This window comes from Neophocaena asiaeorientalis, unplaced genomic scaffold (genome assembly GCF_003031525.2).
Source record: "Neophocaena asiaeorientalis asiaeorientalis breed wild unplaced genomic scaffold, Neophocaena_asiaeorientalis_V1.1 scaffold6, whole genome shotgun sequence".
Classification (NCBI taxonomy): domain Eukaryota; kingdom Metazoa; phylum Chordata; class Mammalia; order Artiodactyla; family Phocoenidae; genus Neophocaena; species Neophocaena asiaeorientalis.
Window position 1 is genome coordinate 50,499 of NW_020174424.1, and position 24,055 is coordinate 74,553.

General features: G+C 37.1%; 1 protein-coding gene across 2 annotated transcripts in view; it reads left to right on the forward strand.

Annotated features, from left to right (window-relative positions):
• The window catches only part of XIRP2 (xin actin binding repeat containing 2), a 45,960-nt gene extending 22,108 nt beyond the window's left edge, over positions 1 to 23,852 (forward strand). The window contains exons 3-8 of one of the 2 annotated variants that reach the window (XM_024756658.1): positions 3,542 to 3,652; positions 4,032 to 4,104; positions 5,058 to 5,188; positions 5,851 to 15,217; positions 17,314 to 17,447; positions 21,980 to 23,850. In XM_024756658.1, the coding sequence (XP_024612426.1) occupies positions 3,542 to 3,652; positions 4,032 to 4,104; positions 5,058 to 5,188; positions 5,851 to 15,217; positions 17,314 to 17,408 (9,777 nt within the window). In that variant the 3' untranslated portion in view covers positions 17,409 to 17,447; positions 21,980 to 23,850. Of the gene's footprint in view, positions 1 to 3,541; positions 3,653 to 4,031; positions 4,105 to 5,057; positions 5,189 to 5,850; positions 15,218 to 17,313; positions 17,448 to 21,979 lie in introns of both variants that reach the window. The other variant, XM_024756659.1, reaches the window with a different exon arrangement.
• The last annotated feature ends 203 nt before the right edge of the window (positions 23,853 to 24,055 follow it).

Here is a 24,055-nt window from a genome sequence, read left to right on the forward strand (position 1 = left end):
TGATAATAACAGTGGCAAGTTGGGTAGGCAGAGTGTGAACTCTTTCCTGTGCTGGAGAAATCTCCTTAGAAGTACATCCATGAGAGACTTTTGTAATATACTTGACTAATCTATGAGCTGATATCAGATTGGCATGAGCTATGCAAATATTATAACATTTTGTGATCATGCCACATTTTCTCCTTTAGATTCCAAAATTAGACCACGTATATATCATCTTTCTTTTCACAGAATGATATTTAAAAAAAGAGTTTAAGTGTCATTTAGTAACTTACCTAAGATTATAGCATATCTAATATAAAGGAGGGAGTGAGTACTATCCCCATTCCTGACTTTGGTTAATCCACCTGTGAACAAAACTGCATTTTTCTTCTTGCAGCCCGATCTATATTTGAATTTAATTTTTAAGTACCAATTTCATGAACTATTTTATGTGAGTTTGCATATGGTATTCTGGCCGGAATTCTTTATTACATTTTATTTGTATAACTTGATTTCTTCCTGAGCATTATGATGATCCATCCTTTTATCTAACCCTTCACTCTATAGACACCAGCAATTGGGAAGAATGAAAGTCAGATTTAAAATCCAACTCTACTAGTTGCATAATATGAAACACAGTAAATGATGGAAACAAAATCTTGGAATATTTTAAGACGGACGTTATGTAAAGTGCAGAAAACAGGGGGCAGTAAAATTGATGCATTGACACTGACATACCAAACTAGTGTAGCAATTACAGTAGTATTTAGTAATAGCACATAGTGCCGAAGTAGAAACTTATACCTTTAAACTAAATTTATGTATCCTTCCACTGTTTATGTTGTGTCATCTCCTACAATAAAATATATTTAAAGATGATAGGCAGGTTTTTTTTTTTTAATGTCAACTTAGTGTTAAATACTCTATTAGTGAGTGATGGGAACAGTGACCAACTGAAAAGTATATGCCCCAGCTAAGACAGGTGGCCACTACTTTGTTCCAGCAAGCCACTGCCATGTTGGAATATGGCATATTGCCAGATCTTCAAAATTTTCAAACATAAGCAGAAATCTTGATTTTTTTTGTAGGTTTTAATTAGTTCAAAACTTTAAAAAACATTGAGTGGGTCAAATAAGCTTGTCTCTGGGCCACAGCTTGTCATCTGGGCCTCTAGGCAGAGATGTGATTCTATAGTAATGATCATTGTGCCTTTCAATAAGGATCTTGGTACTGGTCAGTTCCCATGTCCTTTGCTCTTTCACTTTCTGTTTAATCAGTACTTCCTATTTCTCAGTGTGTCTGTCATAAGAAAGCCATAGAATATTCCCATTATATTCCTATAGATGGAAAGACTTGCCATAGTTGTAAACAGTTATTATGCAAAGAGTTATTTGTGCCCATGCATTTTTTTCTATCTGTGGTCTTCATTGACAGTTATTGTTCCCTCCAGCCTAATGTTATTAATACGCTTAAATAAAACTTGATTATGCAAAACTTTTTATTATATAGAATTATGATTTTTTGAACTTAAAGGAAAGAATATGAATTGTTTATTTCCTATACTCCCTCTTGAAAAAGTAAAGTACACATTTTGTTCATTGTTCTAACCCCAGGTTCTAGGACATTCTCAGGCGAATAGAAGGTTGAATGAAATTCATTTATTAATGGAAATTTGCTATTTTATTCATTCATTCGTTAAGTAAACTTTTCCTTAGCATAAACTATGTGTCAAGCATGTTAATAAATATCTATTGATTCTAGGGCTAGAAACCCATTCTGCTTAGGAAAAGATTACACTGGCCTTTAATTTAATGAGATATAATTTATATTTTTTCAGCTTTATTGAGGTATAATTGAAAAAATTATAAGATATTTAAAGTGTACATAGTGATAATTTGATAGACATACACACTGTGAAAGGATTCCTCCCATCTAGTTAATTAACACACCCAATGAAATGTAATCTACATTTTAAAGTGCAAACCTACATTCTGGCTTCAATTCTCTGAAGGACTTTTGGGAGGGTATCAATTTTTTGTCATAACTCTCCTTCCTATATAGTGTAATAAGATCAGATAATACTGTATATCTCTAAGCAACTGTCTGACTGCCATCTGGTTAATCGGAACTTTAACCCTGTATACCAGATACCCCTGGGGGTAAGCCAGACACTAGAAGTCCACTAGCAAGAAAAAAAAATCACAAGTCAAGATCTCATGAGTTAACTTTAAATTTATTCTTGGTTTAAAGTTTAGAATTTGATCCCTTAGAACTATTTAACTCCATGTTTGTTTTTTTTTTAAAAAGTTAGTGCTCCTATTTGATTAATAGTAAAAATCCCCCTTTGATCACTTGACTATTCTCTACTAAGACAAAAATTTTAAAATCCCATCTCAAAAACAGTATTTGTTAGTCATGAAGATATCAAGGGTAAAGTGAAATCCCAACCTCAAAGGCAATCAAATAGGTGTGTTCTTGGAGAGTCATCTGTCTATGGCCTTATTTTTTGATGTTAAGATTTTTAGCAGTATGCCAGCTGCTTCACCATATCAGTCAATCAATCAATCATATACTTGTGTCAGATCACATTCTGTAGTAATAGCAGGGCCGGATCACCAAAATTAATAGGAGTTTCAACCCTCCAATTCAGCCAGGATCACTGTGCTAACTTAACCAAAATCAAAAGTAGTGCCATGTGTGAAGATAGAGACACACTAGCATAATATGGCCTATTTATATTGGTTATATTTAATGGTTATAGTCTTCGATTGAACTCTGGATGTGTCATCAAACCAGAAGGCCACCTTGAAGATGGGAATGTCTTTCTGTAGAATCAAACTCTGGCTTATAAACAACAAAATATATTTCTTTTTCATCAAGGGTTTTCATTTTCTTTTTGAGATTCATCTTTGTCATATTGGGTATGAGTTGCCTCATTAACATTTGTTGCTTTCTAAGGGTAGTAGGCAGAATAATGGCTCCTGAAGATATCTATGTCTTAATCCTCAGGATTTGTGAATATGTTAAGTTACATGGCAAAGAAGAATTAAGGTTGCAGATGAAATTAGGGCTGCTAAGTAGCTGACCTTTTGACAGGGAGATAATCCTGAATACTCTGGATTAGTCCAGTGTAATCACAGTGGTCCTTAAAAGTGAAAGAGGGGATCCCAAGAGAAAATCAGAGAGGTCGCAGAGTGAGAAAAAGTTCAACTTGATAGAGGAGGGGGGCCATAAGCCAATGAAAGTGGGCAGTCTCTAGAACTGCAAGAGGCAAGAGAATGGATTCTCTCCTAGAGCCTGCAGAAAGGAATGCATGCCTTCTTACACCTGCCAACACCCAGTAAGACCCATTCAGGGCTTCTGACCTACAGACGTATAAGATATTAACTTTGTGGTAATTGTTACAACAGCCAAGTAAACTCATATACTGAGGAAACAGGTTTTTTTTCAGAAGCATCTGTCACTGAAATTGCATTAATAAAACAAAAGTTAAAATTTTCAGAATTTTCTTAAAGCATTGTCCATTCATTCATTCATTCGTTCATCCATTCATTTTCAGGAGGTAATCCGTAGCAGCCAGGTCGACATTGCAGGACACAGCCAGGAAATGGAAAGAAATGAACAAGAAACTTCCAAAGCACACAAAATTGATGTTCTTGGAACAGAAATGGTAACTATTTAGAAAGACAATACTTTCCACACAGTTTGCAGAACTGTGTGGAAATTCTGACCTTGTTATAAACAGTTGCTTTTATTGTCCTTTTACATATTTAATATCAATACACATCAGTGTCTCTTTCCGTACTTTGGGGTTGATATTCTTTGAAAAATAAAATGAGCACCCTAAAAATATAAGTGCACTTTAGGTGTCAATTCATATTTGTTCTGTTATAGCATGAACCCATGCATTAAAATAAATGACCAAAGTGTAATCAATGTGCGCTGAAGTCTTGGAAGAAAATCACGGTGCAATGAAGAATATGTGTGCAATACTGAAATAATTGACTTCTTAAAAACAATTATTTATTTAAAATTATCTTTAAACACAGGTCTCTCATCTTGAAAAACACACTGTGGAAATAAATCAAGCTTCTCCACTCCATCAATATGTTCAAGAAACAGGTAAGAATCTGGTATTATTTCACCCCAATATATCTTTTTCCTATTGATGTTTCTGTGTTTGAATGGAGGACTTCCAAAGCACAAACCTTCCCACTAAATAAAGTTAGTAACTATGACTTATGATCCCAAAGGGGACAGAGTAGTATTTCTATATATAATTAGGTTCTGCCTGTGGTACGAGATGCAATAAGCTTCTAAAATAGTTCATTGCCCTTCAACCCTATGATGTATTCATCCAAAACGCCTAGAAGGTGATAAGCCAGCCACCTCTGAATTGCATTTTGCTCAGGGATCCAGAATAAAACTTGATGTTATCAAGCTCCCTGGGAACAGAAAAGTTATCTAGATTGTATTACTTTTAATAACAAATTTAAGCACGTTTAAGTCTAATCCTCCAACCCACAGATATGAGATTAGACTACAGACAAACCTGTGCAAGTTTGCATAAGATGGGTACAGGGTGTCTTGCCTATAAAAGTGGAATGAGAAGTTTTGCTGTCCCAAAGTGCTAAAAGGGTAGATTTAAGCCAACTGTGACCCAAATGTTATTTGACTAGATCTGAGTTTGGTTTTATTTTAGTTTTGCTTAAAGAAGTAGATCTTCCTTTTCTGTTCTTCTACTGTTCTTTTCTTGTTTTATAACTTTTATTATTCTTTTTGAACATAACAGCAAAACATGCTTGTAGAAAATTTGGAAACTACATACAATTAAAATAAACAGCACTTTCATTACTTATGACTTTCCATCCAGAGATAATCACCACCATTTTTCCTCCTATATTTCTTGACATATACTAACTTACATAATGAAATATTGCCATATGTATACATTTATATCCTGAATATTTTTACTTAACTTACATTATGAGAAGTTTTCCATAGCATTATAATGTCTTCTCAAACATCATGTTTATTAGTTACATAATATCCCTGGTGTTGTTTTCTGTTTGTAGTCATAGATACACCTGAGGATGAAGAGATTCCAAAGGTTTCAACTAAGTTTTTAAAAGAACAATTTGAAAAGTCTGCCCAGGAAAAGGTCCTTTATTCTGACAAAGAGACGACTCCAACCAAGCAGATTAAGGTAAGATAATTTCTCTGCACAGAGACATATTAAGTGTAAAACCAGATGGAAATGCATAACATTTTCAAATTCTTGAATTTTTGAGGTGGTTTTTCAACAACAACAAAAAATATTCAGAGCCAGTGCTTATTCTGTTCCGTAAGAAGAATATTATTCTATACGAGAAAAGCAGTAGAAAGAAAACTTTTCTCACTAGAGGAAATTAGGGAAGAAAAAATTAGGTATGCACTAAAGTTTAATAACTAACATTAAAGTAATAAAGCCAATTTAAAAATGTCAGCTACTTACTCTGTTCTGTTTAAAATTCCAAGGAAAACAAAACAACCCTCAAAAGTCCTTTAAGACTTTTATTGTTTCCCTCTAGATTACTCTGCATAGCACATTACGTAAAGGAGGAAAAATAATCAAGATTACGTGTAAATGTTAAAATACTGAGTCGTTGATGTATTGAATAGGGACTATAACTCTAAAAAGTGCAAATAGATTCTAGGGCAGATAGTAACAAATACTGACTGTTGCTCCTAAGTAGGTCTCTAAATGGAGAATACCACCCGTTGTTCCCAGTGCAGATGTCATAGCAGGTGGACAGGTGAATGGCAGTGCCTAAAAAGTCTCTACCACTACACTCATCTTTATAAGATTTGATTTTCTCTCCCTTAAAGATTGAAAATGAATACGAAGAGACTTTAAAGCCATCATCAATTGTGGGTACCTCTTCCACTTCTTCCACTTCAACCAGCCAGAGGAAGGAAACATCAACCACAAGATACAGTGACCACAGTGCCACTTCCTCGACTCTGGCACAAGTTAACGCCACTTCTTTGGAAAAGGCAGAAGAATTTCCTCCTCCCCCACCCGACATACTTCAAACTCCAATAGATGTGACAGCATTTTCCCAGTCCCCTGAACTCCCCAGCCCTCCTAGAATACCACCAGTCCCCAAAGAATTATATTCCAAGCAAAGAAATTTGTATGAATTAAACCGTTTATATAAACACATCCATCCTGAGTTAAGAAAAAACTTAGAAAAAGATTATATCAGTGAGGTTTCTGAGATTGTTTCTCGTCAAGTGAACCTGGGGAGCTCAGTTTCAGCAGATGTGCAACAAGCCCGGTATGTTTTTGAAAATACGAATGACAGTTCTCAAAAAGGTCTGAACTCGGAAAGAGAACACTTGGAGTGGGATGAAATTCTGAAGGGGGACGTGCAGTCCATGAGATGGATCTTTGAGAATCAGCCATTAGATTCCATTAACAATGGCTCTCCAGATGAAGATAACATCTCCAAGGGCATTGCTGATCGAGAAATCATTGCTGGTGGTGATGTGAGATATACGACATGGATGTTTGAAACCCAGCCCATCGATACTCTGGGGGATCATTCTTCTGTCACTGAAGAAAATGCTGAGAAAATCCCTGAGCTAGCCAGAGGAGATGTCTGCACAGCGCGGTGGATGTTTGAAACAAAGCCATTAGACTCAATGCATAAAATGCATCAAAGTCAAGAAGAATCAGTAGTAACTGCCATAAAGGACATAACCGGGGGGGATGTCAAGACTGTGAGATACATGTTTGAAACTCAACATCTGGATCAACTTAGACACCTTCACTCAGTAGATGAGGTGCACCTACTGCAGCTCAGGTCTGAGCTCAAGGAAATTAGGGGAAATGTTAAGAGAAGTATAAAATGTTTTGAAACTCAACCATTATATGTTATTAGAGATGGTTCAGGTCAAATGCTAGAAATTAAAACCGTTCACAGAGAAGATGTTGAAAAGGGGGATGTGAGAAGAGCACGTTGGATGTTTGAAACACAGCCCTTAGACACAATTAACAAGGATATAACAGAAATTAAAGTCATCAGAGGAATATCCATGGAAGAAAATGTCAAAGGTGGGGTGAGTAGGGCAAAGTGGTTATTTGAAACCCAACCTTTGGAGAAAATCAAAGAAGAGTCAGAAGAGGTCATCACTGAAAAGGAAACAGTAATAGGTACAGATGTCTCTAGAAAGTGTTGGATGTTTGAAACACAGCCATTAGATATTCTAAAAGAAGTTCCTGATGCAGACCCTCTAAGGTCTGAAGAGATAATAGGGGGTGATGTACAAACTACTAAGCATTTATTTGAAACACTTCCAATAAAGGCTTTAAAAGATAGCCCTGATGTTGGAAAACTTCAAAAAATTACTACTTCTGAAGAAGAAAAGGGGGATGTTAGGCACCAGAAATGGATTTTTGAAACCCAACCTCTGGAAGAGATTAGAGAAGATAAAAAAGAGTGCATACGAACAGTGAAACTTGAAGAGGTTGACAGAGGAGATGTAAGGAATTACACACGTATCTTTGAATCAAACAACTTAATTAAATTTGATGCATCGGATAAAATAGAGGTGGAAGGAGTCACAAGAGGTGCTGTGGAGTTAAATAAATCACTCTTTGAAACAACACCATTGTATGCCATTCAAGATCACCTTGGAAAATATCATCAAGTAAAGACAGTCCAGCAAGAAGAAATCCTAAGAGGGGATGTAAGAAGCTGTAGGTGGCTTTTTGAAACAAGGCCCATTGACCAGTTTGATGAAAGCATTCATAAATTTCAGATAATTAGAGGAATATCTGCTCAAGAAATACAGACTGGGAACGTGAAATCTGCTAAATGGCTGTTTGAAACCCAACCTCTTGATGTGATTAAATATTTTAGTAATATGGAAGAAGTAGAAAGTAAAACTGAACAAGCTACAGATATTATTAAAGGGGATGTCAAAACCTGTAGATGGCTTTTTGAAACCCAGCCAATGGAGTCTCTTTATGAAAAAGTTTCATTAATGACTGGCAGTGAAGAAATTCATAAGGGAGATGTCAAAGCCTGTACTTGGCTCTTTGAAACTCAGTCACTTGATTCCATAAAAGATGACTCCGAAGCAACAGTCAAATTGCAAACTGTAAAACAGGAGGAAATCCATGGTGGGGATGTTCGTACAGCATGCTTTCTTTTTGAGACAGAAAATTTGGACAGCATAAAAGGAGAAGAAGGAAAGGAAATCAAGGCCGTGGAAATGGATATCCAAGCTGGGGATGTCTCCAGCCTGCGGCATAAATTTGAAAGCCAGTCCTTAGATTCTATAAGTTCCAGTTCAGAGGAAGTTTTGAAAAAGATCAAAACCCTAAAGACTGAAGATATTCAGAAAGGCAATGTTTTAAACTGCAGGTGGCTTTTTGAAAACCAACCAATTGATATGATAAAAGAAAGCCAAGAAGGTGATAAATTAGTTAAGACAGTGACAGACATACAAGGTGGAGATGTAAGAAAGGGGTGCTTTATTTTTGAGACTTTTTCTTTAGATGAGATTAAAGAAGAATCTGACTATATTAGCACCAAGAAAACAATTACTGAAGAAGCAATAAAGGGTGACGTAGAAAGCTACAGAATGCTCTTTGAAACCCAGCCACTCTATGCAATTCAAGATGGAGAAGGGTGTTACCATGAAGTGACAACAGTTAAAAAAGAAGAGGTAGTTCATGGAGATGTACGAGGGACAAGGTGGCTTTTTGAAACGAAACCATTAGACTCCATTAATGAATCAGAGACTGTGTATGTTATTAAATCTGTCACACAAGAAGACATTCAGAAGGGAGATGTTAGTTCTGTCAGATACAGATTTGAAACCCAGCCACTGGATCAGATCGCAAAAGAGCCGCATGATATTGTGCCCACTGTAGACTATATTCAAGGTGGGGATGTAAAGACAAGTAAACAACTCTTTGAGTCTGAAAACTTGGATAAGAAGACTTATATAAGAACAGTAAGTGTCAATGAAATACAAAAGGGCAATGTTAAAACATCTACTTGGCTATTTGAGACCCACACTCTAGATGAGCTGAGAGGAGAAGGGTCAGGATATGAAAATATCAAAACAGTCACCCAGGAAGATATGCAGAAAGGTGATGTGAAGCAGGCAGTATGGCTTTTTGAAAACCAAACTTTAGATTCTATCAAGGAAGCAGATGAAAGCATCACAAAAATCACCAAGGAAGAAATCCCTCCTTCCGATGTCAAGACAACTACATGGCTCTTTGAAACTACACCCCTTCATGAATTTACTGAAAATAGGGTAGAAAAGGTGGAAGTTATTGGCAAGAGCATTAAAGAAACCTTAGAAGAACTCTACTCTCAAAAAGTTATTGAGGCTCCTGGAATCATCATTGAAGCTGACGAAGTTGGGGATGTTCGAATGGCAAAATACAAGCTCCTGAATCAAGCCTCTCCTGAGATACAGAAAGAAGAAATCGTCAGGGTTGACCTCAGAAGTATAATGGTGAAGCTACTTTCCAAAAGAGACTGTAAGAAAAGAGAGATTTTGGTTAGTGAAGAAGAGAAGGGAAACGTTAATTTGACCAAAACTCAATTATTAAACAGATCAACAGAATTTCATGCTGAAAAAGAAGAGATAGTGAGTGGTGATGTCCAACAAGCGATAAAAAACCTGTTCTCCGAGGAAGGATCTGTAAAGAAAGGCATTTTGATTCAGGAAGATGAAAGAGGAGATGTTCACATGACTATCTATTGTCTTCTTCATGAAAATGCTGGTGACACAATTAAGCGTGAAGAAGTAATAGGGGGTGATGTAAAACGTACCGTTCATAATTTGCTATCTTCCATATCAAACAATAAAATATCTGAAAGGGCTAAAATCGATGCCTCTGAGAGGGGAAATGTTCAGTTTTTTACAACATGCATAGAAACTGGAGCTTTGGATTATCTCAGACAGCTCCAGACATGGTCAAATGAAACACTAACAGCTAGGAAACAAGAAAAAGAGGGAGACGTAATTGGTGGCGATGTAGAAGGTACAAAACTGTTATTAAAGAAAAGGCAATCTCAGGTTGAACGTACTGTTGATGAAACTGACATCATCCCAGGAGATGTGCATAATACAGTTAAGGTTTTTCTGACAGAGCCTCAGAGTACATCTTGTAAGTTACCCAAAGAAGAAATCATAAAAGGTGATTTGAAGTCAACCCTAAATTCCCTGAGCCAGGCCATAAGTCAGAAAACAGTGGCTAAAACAGAAGAAATTATAAAAGGTGACATGCTGGCCACACTCAAGTCACTTAAGGAATCAAGCCAAAAATGGAAAGAATCTAAACAGCCTGATGTCATCCCTGGGGATATAGAGAAAGTTACTGAATGCCTTGAAAAGACTGCAAACACAAGGATGGAAATCCTGAAAAAGGAGCTTATCCGAGATGACCTTGAAGCATCATTAAGGAACCTAAAAGAAGCACAAAGAGCTTTCAAAGAGGTAAATAATAAAAGTGTAATCAAAGAACATGTGCAATCTGTGATGGTAGGATCTGAGGAAGAGCAGAAAACCGAGAATCATCAGGTGGCTGTCCAGAGGGACAAAAAAAGCGTTCTTCAGCCAAGACCAGGACCATTTGAGCCGGCAGCCAGGTGGCAGGGGGGAACAGACATTCTTAATCAAACTATAGGCAAATATTGTCATGGGGATTTAAGAGAAGAAAGAACTGAGGTTAATCTTCCAAAAGCCCCCAAGGGCACCGTAAAGATTGTCATAGATCGTGAACAAAACAATGACGCTCTTGAGAAAAACCTTAGAAGGCTATCTAATTCACAGCACAAAGCTATTAAAAATGTGTTGGAATCAGGAGACAGAATGGGTATCTGGACTGATAGCACAACAGAGCAACATCTTAGAGATGAACGTGTGAGTGGACAACTGACTTCAACTGTGTCAGTTAGGGAACATCTAAAAACCAAGGAATCAGAGACAGTGAGAGAACAGAAGAAGGATGCTGTCTTTACCCAATCTATTGATAAAACAATTGGAAAGCAGCAGACTGGAACTTGTGAAGTGAGGAATGACCACCAGAAGACTGAGGCTTTACCTGACAAGAGTCCTAAAAATACCAAAAACACTAAAACATCAACAGATACACAAAGCTCTAAGCCCAGTTTAACCCAGGGTCCAGTCAACAACATGGCTAGAGAAACATGTGAAGTTTCAGAGGACTTTCAGAAGCAGACTCTGTTAAAGCAAGAAATGCAATATTCTAATAAAGATATAAAGAAAAAGAACGTGACCCCTCAACCAGTGTGGCAGACTTTGCCTGTGGATCAAGACATGTCAAATGTAACAGAAGTGAAAGTCGCCCAAAAAAGCCACAATAAATTTAAGGCAACTGACAAAAAGCAGGCTGATATTCATCTGAAAAGCCAGGACTTTCTAATGAAGACAAATACTTCCAAAGACTTAAAAATGGCAATGGAAATGTCCTTTAATTCAATCAACTGTAACCCTGAAAATAATGCAAAAGAAAGTGAGTTCCCTCTTCCACCTCCATCTCCACCTCCTCCCCTACCTTCCAGTTCATCAGCTGAAATTGAATTTCCTCTTCCTCCTCCACCTCCTTCCATGATGTTGCCTGAAAAAAATGTGTTTCTTCCCTCACTGTCCACAGAGAAGATAAAGGCTGAATTTGAGAATTTCCCAGGCCTCCCTCTTCCTCCACCACCAGAAGATGAGAAGTTTGAAAGAGAATGTCTAGCAATGTTTCCACCACCTCCCCCTCCGCCAGCTCCATCTCTAAAACCAGCACATCTCCTTTCCTCTTCTGTTCAAGAAAAGCACAGTGGAGCATTCATACAATATTCCCAAGAAGAAGCCTCAAGCTCTCAGGCTAAAATCGTAACAGGAAAATCTGGAGGACGTTTGCCACCTCCCACACTCCCCAAACCCAAATTTCCCAAGCAGATAGCAGATAAGAAGAATCATAGTTCCCCAAAAGTTGAATTGGAAAATTCACCACCAGATATGGAATGTAAAATTACTCCCTCAAAGGATCAGAAAAGAGTAATAATGGCAAGTAGCAGTGAACACATAGAGACAAAGCAGAACGTATCTAGAAAAAGTCTTGATAAAAGAAAACAATTATCTATGGACTCTACAAGGTCTCTCTCACAGACAGTTCCAGAAACTTCACCACCCAAGGAAAAACTGATAGCACCTCTCGTAAAATCTCATTCATTTCCAGCAGGTTCAGGACAGCAAAGTCCTAAACCTTATATGAGAAAATTTAAGACGCCTTTAATGATAGCTGAAGAAAAATACAGACAACAAAGAGAAGAACTTGAAAAACAGAAAAAACAGGAGAGTTCTTGCTACAACCTAGTCAAAACAGAAAGCCAAAATCAAAACGTATCAGAGTTGAAAAAGGAAGTGCTGTTACTAAAAACAAAGGAGGAGGTCCCCCTAGCCGGAATGGATTCAGGGGTCACTGTGGCCCAAACCAACCCAGTCTCTCGAAGTCTTTCTCAAGTACTAGGAGTGTGTACCGATAACCAGCTTTCCACAACACCAGCAGTGACATTCACTGCCAAGAGGCTCCAACATGTTCCAACAGCCTCAGAAGACAAAGATACCGTGAAAAAGGAAGTTTTGCAGAGCTCAAGGGACATGATCCAATCTAAATCAGCTCGTGAAATTAAACAGAGTCACCAAGAATGTAGGACACAGCAAACACAACAGAAGAAGTATCTGGAGCAGTTGCACTTGCCCCAAAGCAAACCAGTTTCCCCCAGTTTCAAAGTTAAAGCCATCAAGCTTCCAACTCTAGACCGTAAGTTAAATGAAACAAACCACAGCTCTGAAAGCCATGAAAGGCAAGCTGAAGTTGATGTTCAAACCGTTACCAAACAACAGTACCAGGAAACCGAGAAAACAGAAGCAAGGACTGAATGTAGCAATCAGCAATTGGTGGCTGAAAAATATTATCAGTTACCGACGAAGGAGAAGACAGTAACAGTAAAACTGCCTACAGAATCCACAGAGAAAAGCCACGAAAGTAAGCTCAATATATTTCATGAGGAGCGAAAAGAATTTAGAGAATCTGAGAGTGGGAACCTTCCAGGAAGTGAAGAAACAATTCAGGGACCACTGATGATTGGTCCGAAGAAAGAAAAACTAGTAGTTGAAAGAAAACAAGAACGTTTGAATAAATCAGCCCAGAAGGTAGTCAAACAAAAGGTTACTGATGCACATCTTGATTCACAGACTCAGAATTTTCAGCAAACATGTATACAGACTTCTGAAAGTCAAGGTGAACATAAAAAGTTGCCCCAGCCGTGTAATAATCTGCGGGAAGAAAAATGTCTTGGCATCAAGGGCATACAACAGAAACAAGTCTTTTCTAACACTAAAGATTCAAAGCAAGAGATTACACGGGACAAATCTTTATTTTCCTCTGTGAGAGAATCCCAGCAGGATGATGGAAAATGTGCTGTAAATATATTGGAATTCTTGAGAAAACGTGAAGAACTACAACAGATTCTGTCTAGGGTAAAAGAGTTTGAAGCAGAGCCAGATAAAAATGGCATTAAAACATTTCAGATGCTCTTAAATATTATTCCAGTATGGCTATTAAGTGAAGAAAAAAGAGAATATGGAGTTCGCATTGCTATGGAGAATAACATAGAAAAAATCAAAGAAGAAATAATGCACATTAAAACTCAGGCAGAGGATATGCTTGTGTCCTGTGAAAATATAATTCAAACAGCCATGATATCCTCTAAAGCAGGAAAGCAGAGAAATAAAGCTACTAGTGTTAATGAAACATTATCTAAAGTGTCTAATGCTGATGTCAGCTATAATAAAAACACTGAGCAGAAAGAAAATACAATTGTAGAAAAAACAGAGCACCACCAAGTAGCAACTCATCAAGAAGCAACTGCTCAGCATCATGTGAAAACCCATCAGGAAATTAAACTAGTTGATGCCAAGGCTTCTCCTCCCTCTTTAAAAACACGCCCGCCATCACCAACTTTCATAACAATCGAGTCTACTGCACGGCAAACAGAAACCTCTGCTAAGGATAAGCTTTCCCAGTCCCCTGAAAAGGACAGTTTTGCTGAACCATCACCAAGACCTGTGTCACAACCACCTAGAATTCTCAGAGCAAATACCTCCCCGTCTCCACCCAAGAGTCACTCTGAACAGCTTGTCAAACTCAAAGACACCACTGCGAAGTTATCCAGGGGGACCATCCCAGCTTCATCCATAACCCCGGTTCCCATTGTAGAGAAGAGGACTGAGATCATCACATCTCCTGCAACACTTCGTCGTCAAATTAAGATAGAGGCTCGTGGTAGGAACTCTCCACCTACAATCACAATACCTATAAGTGTAAATCACGCTGATAGTGGTTCCTTCAGAGAATCCATGGAAGCTCAAGAGGAAGAAAGGAAAGTAGGGAAAAGGGCGACTTACGTTCACAAAGATGGAGTAAATTCCACTAAGCGCAGAGTGCCAGATACTGTGAGTTTTGACACAGTCGAAATCATCCGCCAAGTCGAAAAACCTCACCTATCAGAGCACGTGCAGAGGTATGAAGCTGCCAACCGGACTGCTCAAATGGCTGAAAATGTCATGAATGACCATGAAAATGAAATAAACGGATGGTTCAGGGGATTTGAGGATGGCCTAGGTTTTGACGCAAAGTCAAATAGAAGAGTTTATTATGCAAATGGAGAAGCAAACCATAATATAAAACAAGAAAGTCATACATTTTGTAAGGAGGAATTTGGATTATCATCTTTAGAAAGCGCTAGCTTTACCGGCTTTTCTCACAGTCATCCTAGAGAGCTGCAAGAAACGATGCCTGTTAAGCCGCCCAGCATCTGCTCTGAAACAAGATCGCTAAGTGAACTTTTCTCAGGTGTGGATGCATTTGAGAGTCAAGCTGTTGGGTCGAAGACGATGGTCTCTTCATCACAAGGCTCAGAAGCTGGCAGATCCGGCTTTGACTTCAAGCACGCCCCACCAACCTATGAGGATGTCATCGCTGGCCATATTTTAGATGTTTCTGATTCACCTACAGAACTCAGGAGGAATTTTCAACAGACGTGGCAGGAGAGTGAAAGAGTTTTTAAAAACCTGGGCTATGCAACCTCAGATGCTTCTGCAACTGAGATGAAAACCACCTCCCAAGAGGAATCTGCATTTATGAGTGGTAAATGAGCTTGCAAAGAGTGAAGTAAGATTAACCCATTTAAAGGCACCTGTTCCATAACTAAGACGATTTGCAGATAAAAGAGTACCTGGAAAGTACTAAACAACATAACCTAAAACTAACAGCTTTCCCTGGTTGTTGATATCCTTCCCTTTACAGTGCTTGCCTTTACTACTTTCTCTTTACAAAGGAATTTAATATGATTCACCAGCACTGTGTGAGAGTTAACAAATACTACTATATAGATTATTGAGACCTGTGTTTGTCAACGTAAATAAGGCTTTGGATAAAGCAGCAGGTATAATAATAATTGTTATTGTGATAGTATTAACTATTATATGGAACTATATATTTATTAATCATTGTATACATTAGCACATTATGAATACGTCTTATGAAAAGTTATTATTTCAACCACTTGTTACAGACAATATTAAATAATATTCCTTGACCTACTATTGACAGATTTTTAACTGTCAGACGTAAGTGGTGTTTGAGCTTGAATTCAACACAGCCTGTTAATAATCCAAGAAACAGTTTACACTCTTCATATGTGTTTTAAGGATTTTTATTGATTGGGATCTCTGACGAAAGTGTAGGTATGGAATTAGACCTTTTGTATATAAATTATTGTTACTGAGTTGGATGGAATTAGCTTTCTCTACTGCCACTGTTTTTTTTTCTATAAATGATTTTTTTCACCTTTTTAAACCCCAAATTATAGCTCAATTGGCCTCATTCACAGATGAACATGGACCATAATTTTAAAATATGATTATATTTGGAAGGAGGGAGATTTAAAACATATGAAGTTAGTACAAATTTTTTAACGTCAGAGAACAGCTCATTTCTTTATATTTTCCTGCTTTTTACAATTAATGAAGCTTCACAATAAAAAGACTTGACGTAATTAATGTAGTGCATTCTTTTGGACAGATTGAAATAGCAAGTTTAAAAGTAAAAACTGCTGAAACTAATAATTCTGCCTCTATCATATTTGCAACATATGTGTCTAGTTTATCAGGTTAATATGATTTCTTAATGTACTTGCTTCTGGCATAATTAAGCAAAGCTGTCTAATTAATTTCAAATGCTCAGTTTCTAAGATAACTACAAACAAAAAACACAAGGAAAATGGTATTAAATATAGAAGTGTGTCTCCTAGTAGAATAAAATCAACAAAGGGGATTTCTCAGTAGCCAAAATTGAGCATCAAAGCATTAAAGTGTGTGTATTTTTTTTAATATAAAGAACATTGAGCATATATGCTCTTGTATATAACTACTATGAAAGCTTACTTATTCTCACGGGATTGTTGTGAAGATCAAAACAATACTCCGGTGAAAGTTCTGTGTCAGTTTTGAACCACTATACAAACACTGGTTAGTAATATAACTACTGTTATTCATAGGAGCTGGCATTCACATGCGAGCAGCAGCATGGGACTGTAGGTACAGGGAGGAAAATCATAAGAGGCAGATATAAGAATCCCCAGAGGCATAAAATCTTAAGCCGTTTAGATTGAGGACAAATGGCCCTGAACATTTCAGTGTATTTAGGAGGCTCATCTTAAAGTTAAGAACTGGTGTTAGAGAGTCAACACTAAGCCATCAAGAAAATATCTAAACAAACACAGGATCAGCTGAAAAAGATATGTATATATTTTGGGAAAATCTCTTCAGAATGCTTTAAAAACAAACACTTTGGACCAAGTTAGGTGTAAACCTTTATATATATGGAATGCCGAGTTATTTAGAATGATAGGTGCTCTCAGGGCTCCTCATGGCTGAGTTCCCTATATATTTTCTTTTTAATGTATTAAAGGTAATGAACACGTTATACTCATGTATTATTTCCTTGAATAATAAAATCCACTTTTACGATGTATAAATAATAGAGACACCAGAATAAGGTTGATTGTGCCAGGACCTTAAACCTGATGGTGGGATGCCCTGCATCCAGAGGAGCCAGGGCAGTAGTGTTAGCGCTTTCTACTCTAACTGCATGGCCAGTTCATATGCTGTTGCTGTTTGTTTTGTTTTAACAATGTGACTGAAGACAATATTACATAAGCTTTTATAAATTTTAATTTTTAGAAACTGCAACTCCAAGACAAGGAAATATGTATACTTTGTCAGAAGACGGTTTATCCAATGGAGTGCCTAGTAGCAGACAGGCAGAGTTTTCATAAATCCTGTTTCCGCTGCCACCACTGCAACAGTAAACTGAGGTAAAATGTTTTGTGGTCTGGGGCACAAATATTTGAAGAGTCTGCAGTATACTTATAACATCATGTCTCTAGAAAGATGTCAACTTTTCCAGATCCTGTTGCCATCAGTTAAAACAGCACCAAACAGGAATGTGGTCGTGTTCTGTTATGTGTTGCTCAGGATGGCTGTGACCTTTTTCCTTTTGACATTTTGCTTTCTTAATCAAATCCAGAAGGGTCCCTTTTGTCCCAGCATGGAGATCACATAAATAAGAAAAATCAAGTGTTACTCTCACCACCAACAACCTGCCCCAGTGGCATGCTCCATAGTGCAAGGGGAATGATCTTTCTAAAATGCAAATCTGAGAGCCCTTCTCAGTTTAAAACATATAATGGCTTCCTCTCTCCCCAAAGTTAACATCTAAATATGAATTAAAAGGCACGTCAAGATCTTGTCCCTTCTCATCTCCCAACACCCCTTCCTCCTGTTGCATGTTACTTTTCATGAATTTCTTTCAGTTCCTTAAAATCATTATTTTTCTGTCTCACATCTAGTTGGTTCCAAATGTTATTGCTGCTCCTTGGAGGAGTCTTCCCGTGCCTCTCTCCCAGCTCTCCACCCAGCTAATAACCACTCATTCTTCAGATCTCAACTGAGACTTTATGTCTTTGACGAAACCTGCTTTAACTCCCCTATGTGGATCACAGCATCCCCTTTGCTTGCCCCGTTCTTAACACAATCTAATGTAGTTGTCACTGGCTGTAGGAAATGTATTAATGTTTGTCTTGCCAACACCTGGTAAACACAGATATACAATAAGGACTCAAAAATATTTATTCAATGACTGCTATTTTTAAAAATCATTATATAAAACCCCACAAATACAAAAAAAAACAAACAAAGCAAGTATGTGGCTCACTAAATTATTATAAAGTGAACATATTGTAACCACCGTCAAGGTCAAGAAATACGACATTGCTAGTCATTCCAGAAGCTCCTTCCTCCCTGGGCCCCACCCAAACACAACCTATCTCTTGCGTGTGAGTAAATGGTATCCTTTGCAGTAATTGTTTCCTTGCATTTTTATAGTTTTATTTATCCAAATGTGCTTTCCGAGATTCTATACTCTAGTTTTGTCTGTTTTTAAAACTCTGATATGTCTTTCACGTCTTTTTAATCTATAGATTTTCCATCCATTCCTTTCATTTCTTACTATCTATTTGTGAAGGATCCAGGATATTTGACGGGTAGAGTTTTCCACAGTCTGGAATTGCTGATTGCACACTCACAGTGCAGTTCACATGCTCCTTTATCCTTTGTATTTTCAACAGACTGTCAGCTGAATCTAGGTTCTAGTTTAAACTAAGATTAGATTCCTTTTGAAAGAACATAGGGAGTCTGCTTTTCTCATTTTGTGATCATAGCAGGTATTGAAGCTTAATACCTAGATCCATTAATTGATGTTTGCAAAATGCTGATACTCTAATTTTGTTCTTCCTTTTTCATGATGAGAATACTTTTATGGAAGATGCTTCCCCTCATTTGCTATTGGGTTACACAGGGGTACAACTGATAAAGGAAAGGCAGAATAAGTACATAATTCTTTCCCTTTATTTACCAGTTTTGTCAATGTATCAGTTATTTATTTAACAATTTAATGTAATGGTTTCTTACCACCTAGAGATAACCACTTTTAAAATATTTTAATGTCTTTATAGACTCACAGAGTTACACATATTCGACTGGTTTCAATCAGATGCAATTATCATCATTACTGAAACTCCAGTTATTCTATCCCTGGCCAGTGGAAGCCACTTCAAGTTGTCTCCTGAGTCCTTTTGACAGGACCTTAGTAATCTGTGATAGCGTCCTCATTATCTGATAGGACTAGATGTCCCATGTTCCTCTTGTGCATTTACTGTTCCATTTACTGGAACCAGTTATTTCTCCAAGCCTTGATTTCCTTTAGTGAGAAATGATATTTCAAGACTACAATCTTGATGCTCTTTCTACTGGGTTGATCACTATTTCTAAGCTTTTTTAGTGTTAAGAGCTAGTAAATATTTATATATAAAGAAAAAATATATCATGAATTCATAGTGATATTTCCAAATTGAATTCAAAATTGCATTCCTTTTGCTTAGCCTCTTCTCTATTACATCTGGACCTCCTTTCTTCCACTTCAGGGCTTCCGGTTCTCAAAGGAAAAGGAGATAACAGAATTAGACTCTCCCATATTCATTTGGACAACAAGTTTTGGAATCACAAAATTATCAGCACCACTGATTTGATTATCAAAGCATTAAAAAATTGCATTTGCCCCTCTGATCACCCACACCCCATTTTTTAAAATTGTCGTACTATGTCTTTGGTGTCATAGCATGTAGCCAATGCATGTCATATTATCTCCCTCTTTGCCCTCTTTTCACCTCAGTTTATAGATAACAATTTATTTAATGCTTGTCAACTGTCCTTATGTTGACATTTCCATAGTCATTCTGGTTGTTCAAGCTTATTTTCAAGTAGAGTCCTCTGAAAAGGCTCATAGAAACTTTATTCCTTGAGTTCTTACATATTGATAACAATTTGTGATCATTACAATGGAAGGTAAGTTTTGCCGAAAGTAAAGTTTTTGGCTTACATTTTCTTTCATTGAGTATCTTATAGGCATTATTTCTTTTTTATCTGACATGAAGTGTTGGAAAGGTCTGATAATAATCTAATTTTCTTGCCCTTATAAGTAATACGGTCTTTTCTTCTTTTTAGATACACAAAGGATTTTTTCTTAAACCTAGTCATTTTATTAGAATACTTCGTGGTACTGGTCATTCTGGATAAATAGTGTCAGTTATTTAGTGTGCTCTTTCAATATGTAGTTTCATACTTTTTTATATTGGGAAAGTTTCCTTAAATTATAGCTTTTTAATATTTAACTTGTTTCATTATTTTCTTCTTCAGGAGCTCCTATTATCTCTCAAATCCTTATCTCTTTTTTCATTTATGATTATAAATTTTCAGCTTTTGATTTTCCTGTTTTTCTTAAGATGCTTTCTATGGATTTGCTCTTGTGTGTCTTTTAATTTAGTTTTAATTGCTGACATACTTGATTTTTTTCCTTTTACTTCTATTTTCTTCCTGATATCTGATACCTTGTTTCTGACTTTTTCTAATTACAATTCATGCTGTTCTTTCAGGTCATTTATCATTTTCTTAATGTCTTTTAGCTCATTTTGAAACATTAGGTTAAATTTTTGATGTTTTGAGAACACATTTTTCTAGCATGTTTTCATTGTCTGCAATGATATTATAACGCTCTTTATTCTTTCATTTCTTATAATAACTTCATATACTATTTGGCCTTGATACTTTCCTGTTGCTCATTTTTATATGGAATTAGTTTATACAAATCTTGGAAGGAAGCAAAATTCAGGATGGTTTTCCCACCTTCACAGAACTGCCTCTCCTGGTTTTCATATACTGTTCAAAAAAGTATGGTGGCTTGCTGTCTTGGATTTCCTGCCTTGGATCCTCTCCCCCATGTTGATTGGGACCTTCTTTTTATTTCTGTCATCATTACCCAACTCAATTTTGATTCCACTCCCATAATTGTTTTTCTCAGGGTAGAGTCTTGTTCTAAGAGGGGATCTCAGTGGGTCAGTTTTGAGTTTGATTTTGCTACCCTCTTCAGTCTTTCCCACCACAGGGCCTTTGCACTCACTGGCTTTTGAAATGGGCAAAACCCCTCCCAATTTCAGCTGCTGCTCTCTGATTGGCATGTGACACTTTCCAGGAAATACTGATTGCCTATTTTGTGGTCTTATATTGTCAGGTCCATTAGACACCTTCATTTCTCCCTCTACTGTCACCCATACAGATGTAACTATTATTCTAGTCTTGTAGCTGTTGTTGGTTTGTCCTTGCCTCCTTGTATTTTGGGGTTGGTGAGGATACCTTGTCACTTAGTTTTGTTGTAATTTTATCCATGGGTTTTAAGTTTTGCTTTCTGTTTTTATGTGGAGGTTCAGAAATATTCAAAAAATGCTGCTGCTGCCTTTGACTAAATTTGATTTTAATTTTAACAGGCATTCTATTTGTTAATCTCTCCAAAGAGACAAGATAAAAAATTGCATAGGCAAGCTTTCCAATTCATTCAAAATCCAGTTAACAAGGAAGCTCAAATAGTTGATTTTTGCATGTATGCTATTCAGGATCTATTGAAAACTGAAACCCCTCACGCAATTCACTGAGTTAGCAAAGACTTAGTCCTATCATTCTACACCATCTATAACTACATATGCATTACACTATAATACCTATTATACCAATACCTGACATACAGCATGAAATTCTAAGTACTCCGAGACAAGTATCATGTAGGGCGTTAGTGATGACTATTATCTAACAGGAATGTTCAATTAATAAGCGTATTCCTATTGCCAGTAAGTTAATTGTGCTGAATCTCTGACTCATTCTTGAAATAATCAATTCCCTAATTCCTTATGAATTTGCAGTGTGTATTTAGAATGTTAAAATTTTTTTTTCTTTTTGGCAGTTTGGGAAATTATGCATCGCTTCATGGACAAATATATTGTAAACCTCACTTTAAACAACTTTTCAAATCTAAAGGAAATTATGATGAAGGTTTTGGACACAAACAGCATAAAGATCGATGGAATTGCAAAAATCAAAGCAGCTCAGTTGACTTTACTCCCAACGAAGAACCAAATATGTGTAAAAACAATGCGGAAAATACCCCCATGCTTGGAGAGCTTAATAAACATTTAGATGCTGGTAACAGTGAAGGGCAAAGGGATGACTTGAGAAAATGTGGGGAGAGGGGAAAATTAAAAATCATTTGGCCCCCTTCCAGGGAGATGCCTAAGAAAACCTTCCCCCTTGAGGAGGAGCTCAAAATGAGTAAACCTAAATGGCCACCGGAAATGACAACCTCTACATCTGCTGAATTTAAAAGTGAGTCGCAGATAGAACACATGAAAACTGTGGAAAATAAAGAACAAGATAACATTTCTTTCCTGCAACCATGTCTGCAGCCCATCCACATGTGTCAGAAAGTGGATTATACAGGAATCAAAGAAATGGAAATGTATGAAGCAAGAAAAGATGAGAAGAAGGAAGGAAATAAGAATGTGCAAGATAAGCTGAATGAGCCCAAAGATACAAAGAATAAGCGGAAAAGTGAAATGGATCTTCATGACAACAGTAATGTGGTTGTGCAGAGTGCTGAGAAGGAGAAAAATGAAAAACCTAATGAACCTGATGGTACAGAAGTTTTACAGGTTACTAACACTGATGATGAGGTGGTGCCAGAAAATCGTAAAGAGAATTTGAATAAGAATAATAATAACAATTATGTAGCAGCGTCATATCTGAATAATCGCAGGCAGAAGACATCTATTTTAGAATTTCCTAATCTATTGCCACTGTCAAGTGAAGCGCACTACACTGCAAATGAATATCAAACTGAAAACTTAGAAAATGCTTCTAGAATCTCAGAGTTACTTGGTGTATTTGAATCTGAAAAGACTTACTCGGGGAATGTACTGGCCATGGCTCTTGATAAACAGACTGACAGAGCTACTGCTGGCAGTCCTATGCAGTCTGTCCCCAAGTCAGGCCTCAATGACAGGATCATAGTAAAGGGGAAAAGGTCAATGCCCTCTTCTGATACAAATATCTTGAATATCAAAGGAAACCACTCAAATAACAAAAACCTACAGTTCTTCTTTTCTAACACCGTGAAAATTGCTGCTTTTTCCACGAAGAATGAGAACATTTTTAAGAGTAATTTAATAGATTCTGTAGATCAAATTAAAAATATGCCATGTTTATATCTAAGAGAATTGGAGAAGGACATCAGACATTGGCATGGTGAAACAATAGGAGCAGCACGTATTAATGGAAACACAAGTTTTGATGTTTCAAGCAGTGAATTTACAGCTGAGCCTCCATTTCCCACGGTGGAGGTCCAGTTTGAACAACTCACGGTGGAAGAGCAAATTAAAAGGAACAGGTGCTACAGTGACACTGAGTGAAACATCTCTGGCCACTTGCAGTCTGCACTCAGGCATCGAGAAATATCAATGCCCTGAAATAGGACTTTGGGGATTCTGATAACCTTTCGTTGAACTTGTAAACGTTCAGAAATCTCATGTCTATCACAATGGAATATTCCTTGCATTACACTATATGTTGTTTTTCATAATTGGTTTGAATCTGAATGGAACGAAGAGATGAAACAACATGGCTCTGTTTTCCTGTCAAACGGCACTTAAGTATATTGCTCTGTTTTTCAACATGCCAGATAACATCACTGGTGACATTCTATACTGCTGACATTTATCACTGTTCTTAAACTTCCTCTATAATTTCTGCTGAAATAAAATTAAACCACCTGGGGTGCAAACCAAAACACTTGTGTTTCTTTTTTCCATACATATTGTCATTCTAAGTATGTATGTTTTCCATGATTTAGGAAGTATTTGTCTTGGGCCAAATATTTAATACACACACACACACACGCACACACGCACACACACACACACACACACACACACACACACACGCACGCTCCTGGAAAAATTAAATACTAAACCAAAGCCGCAGTATT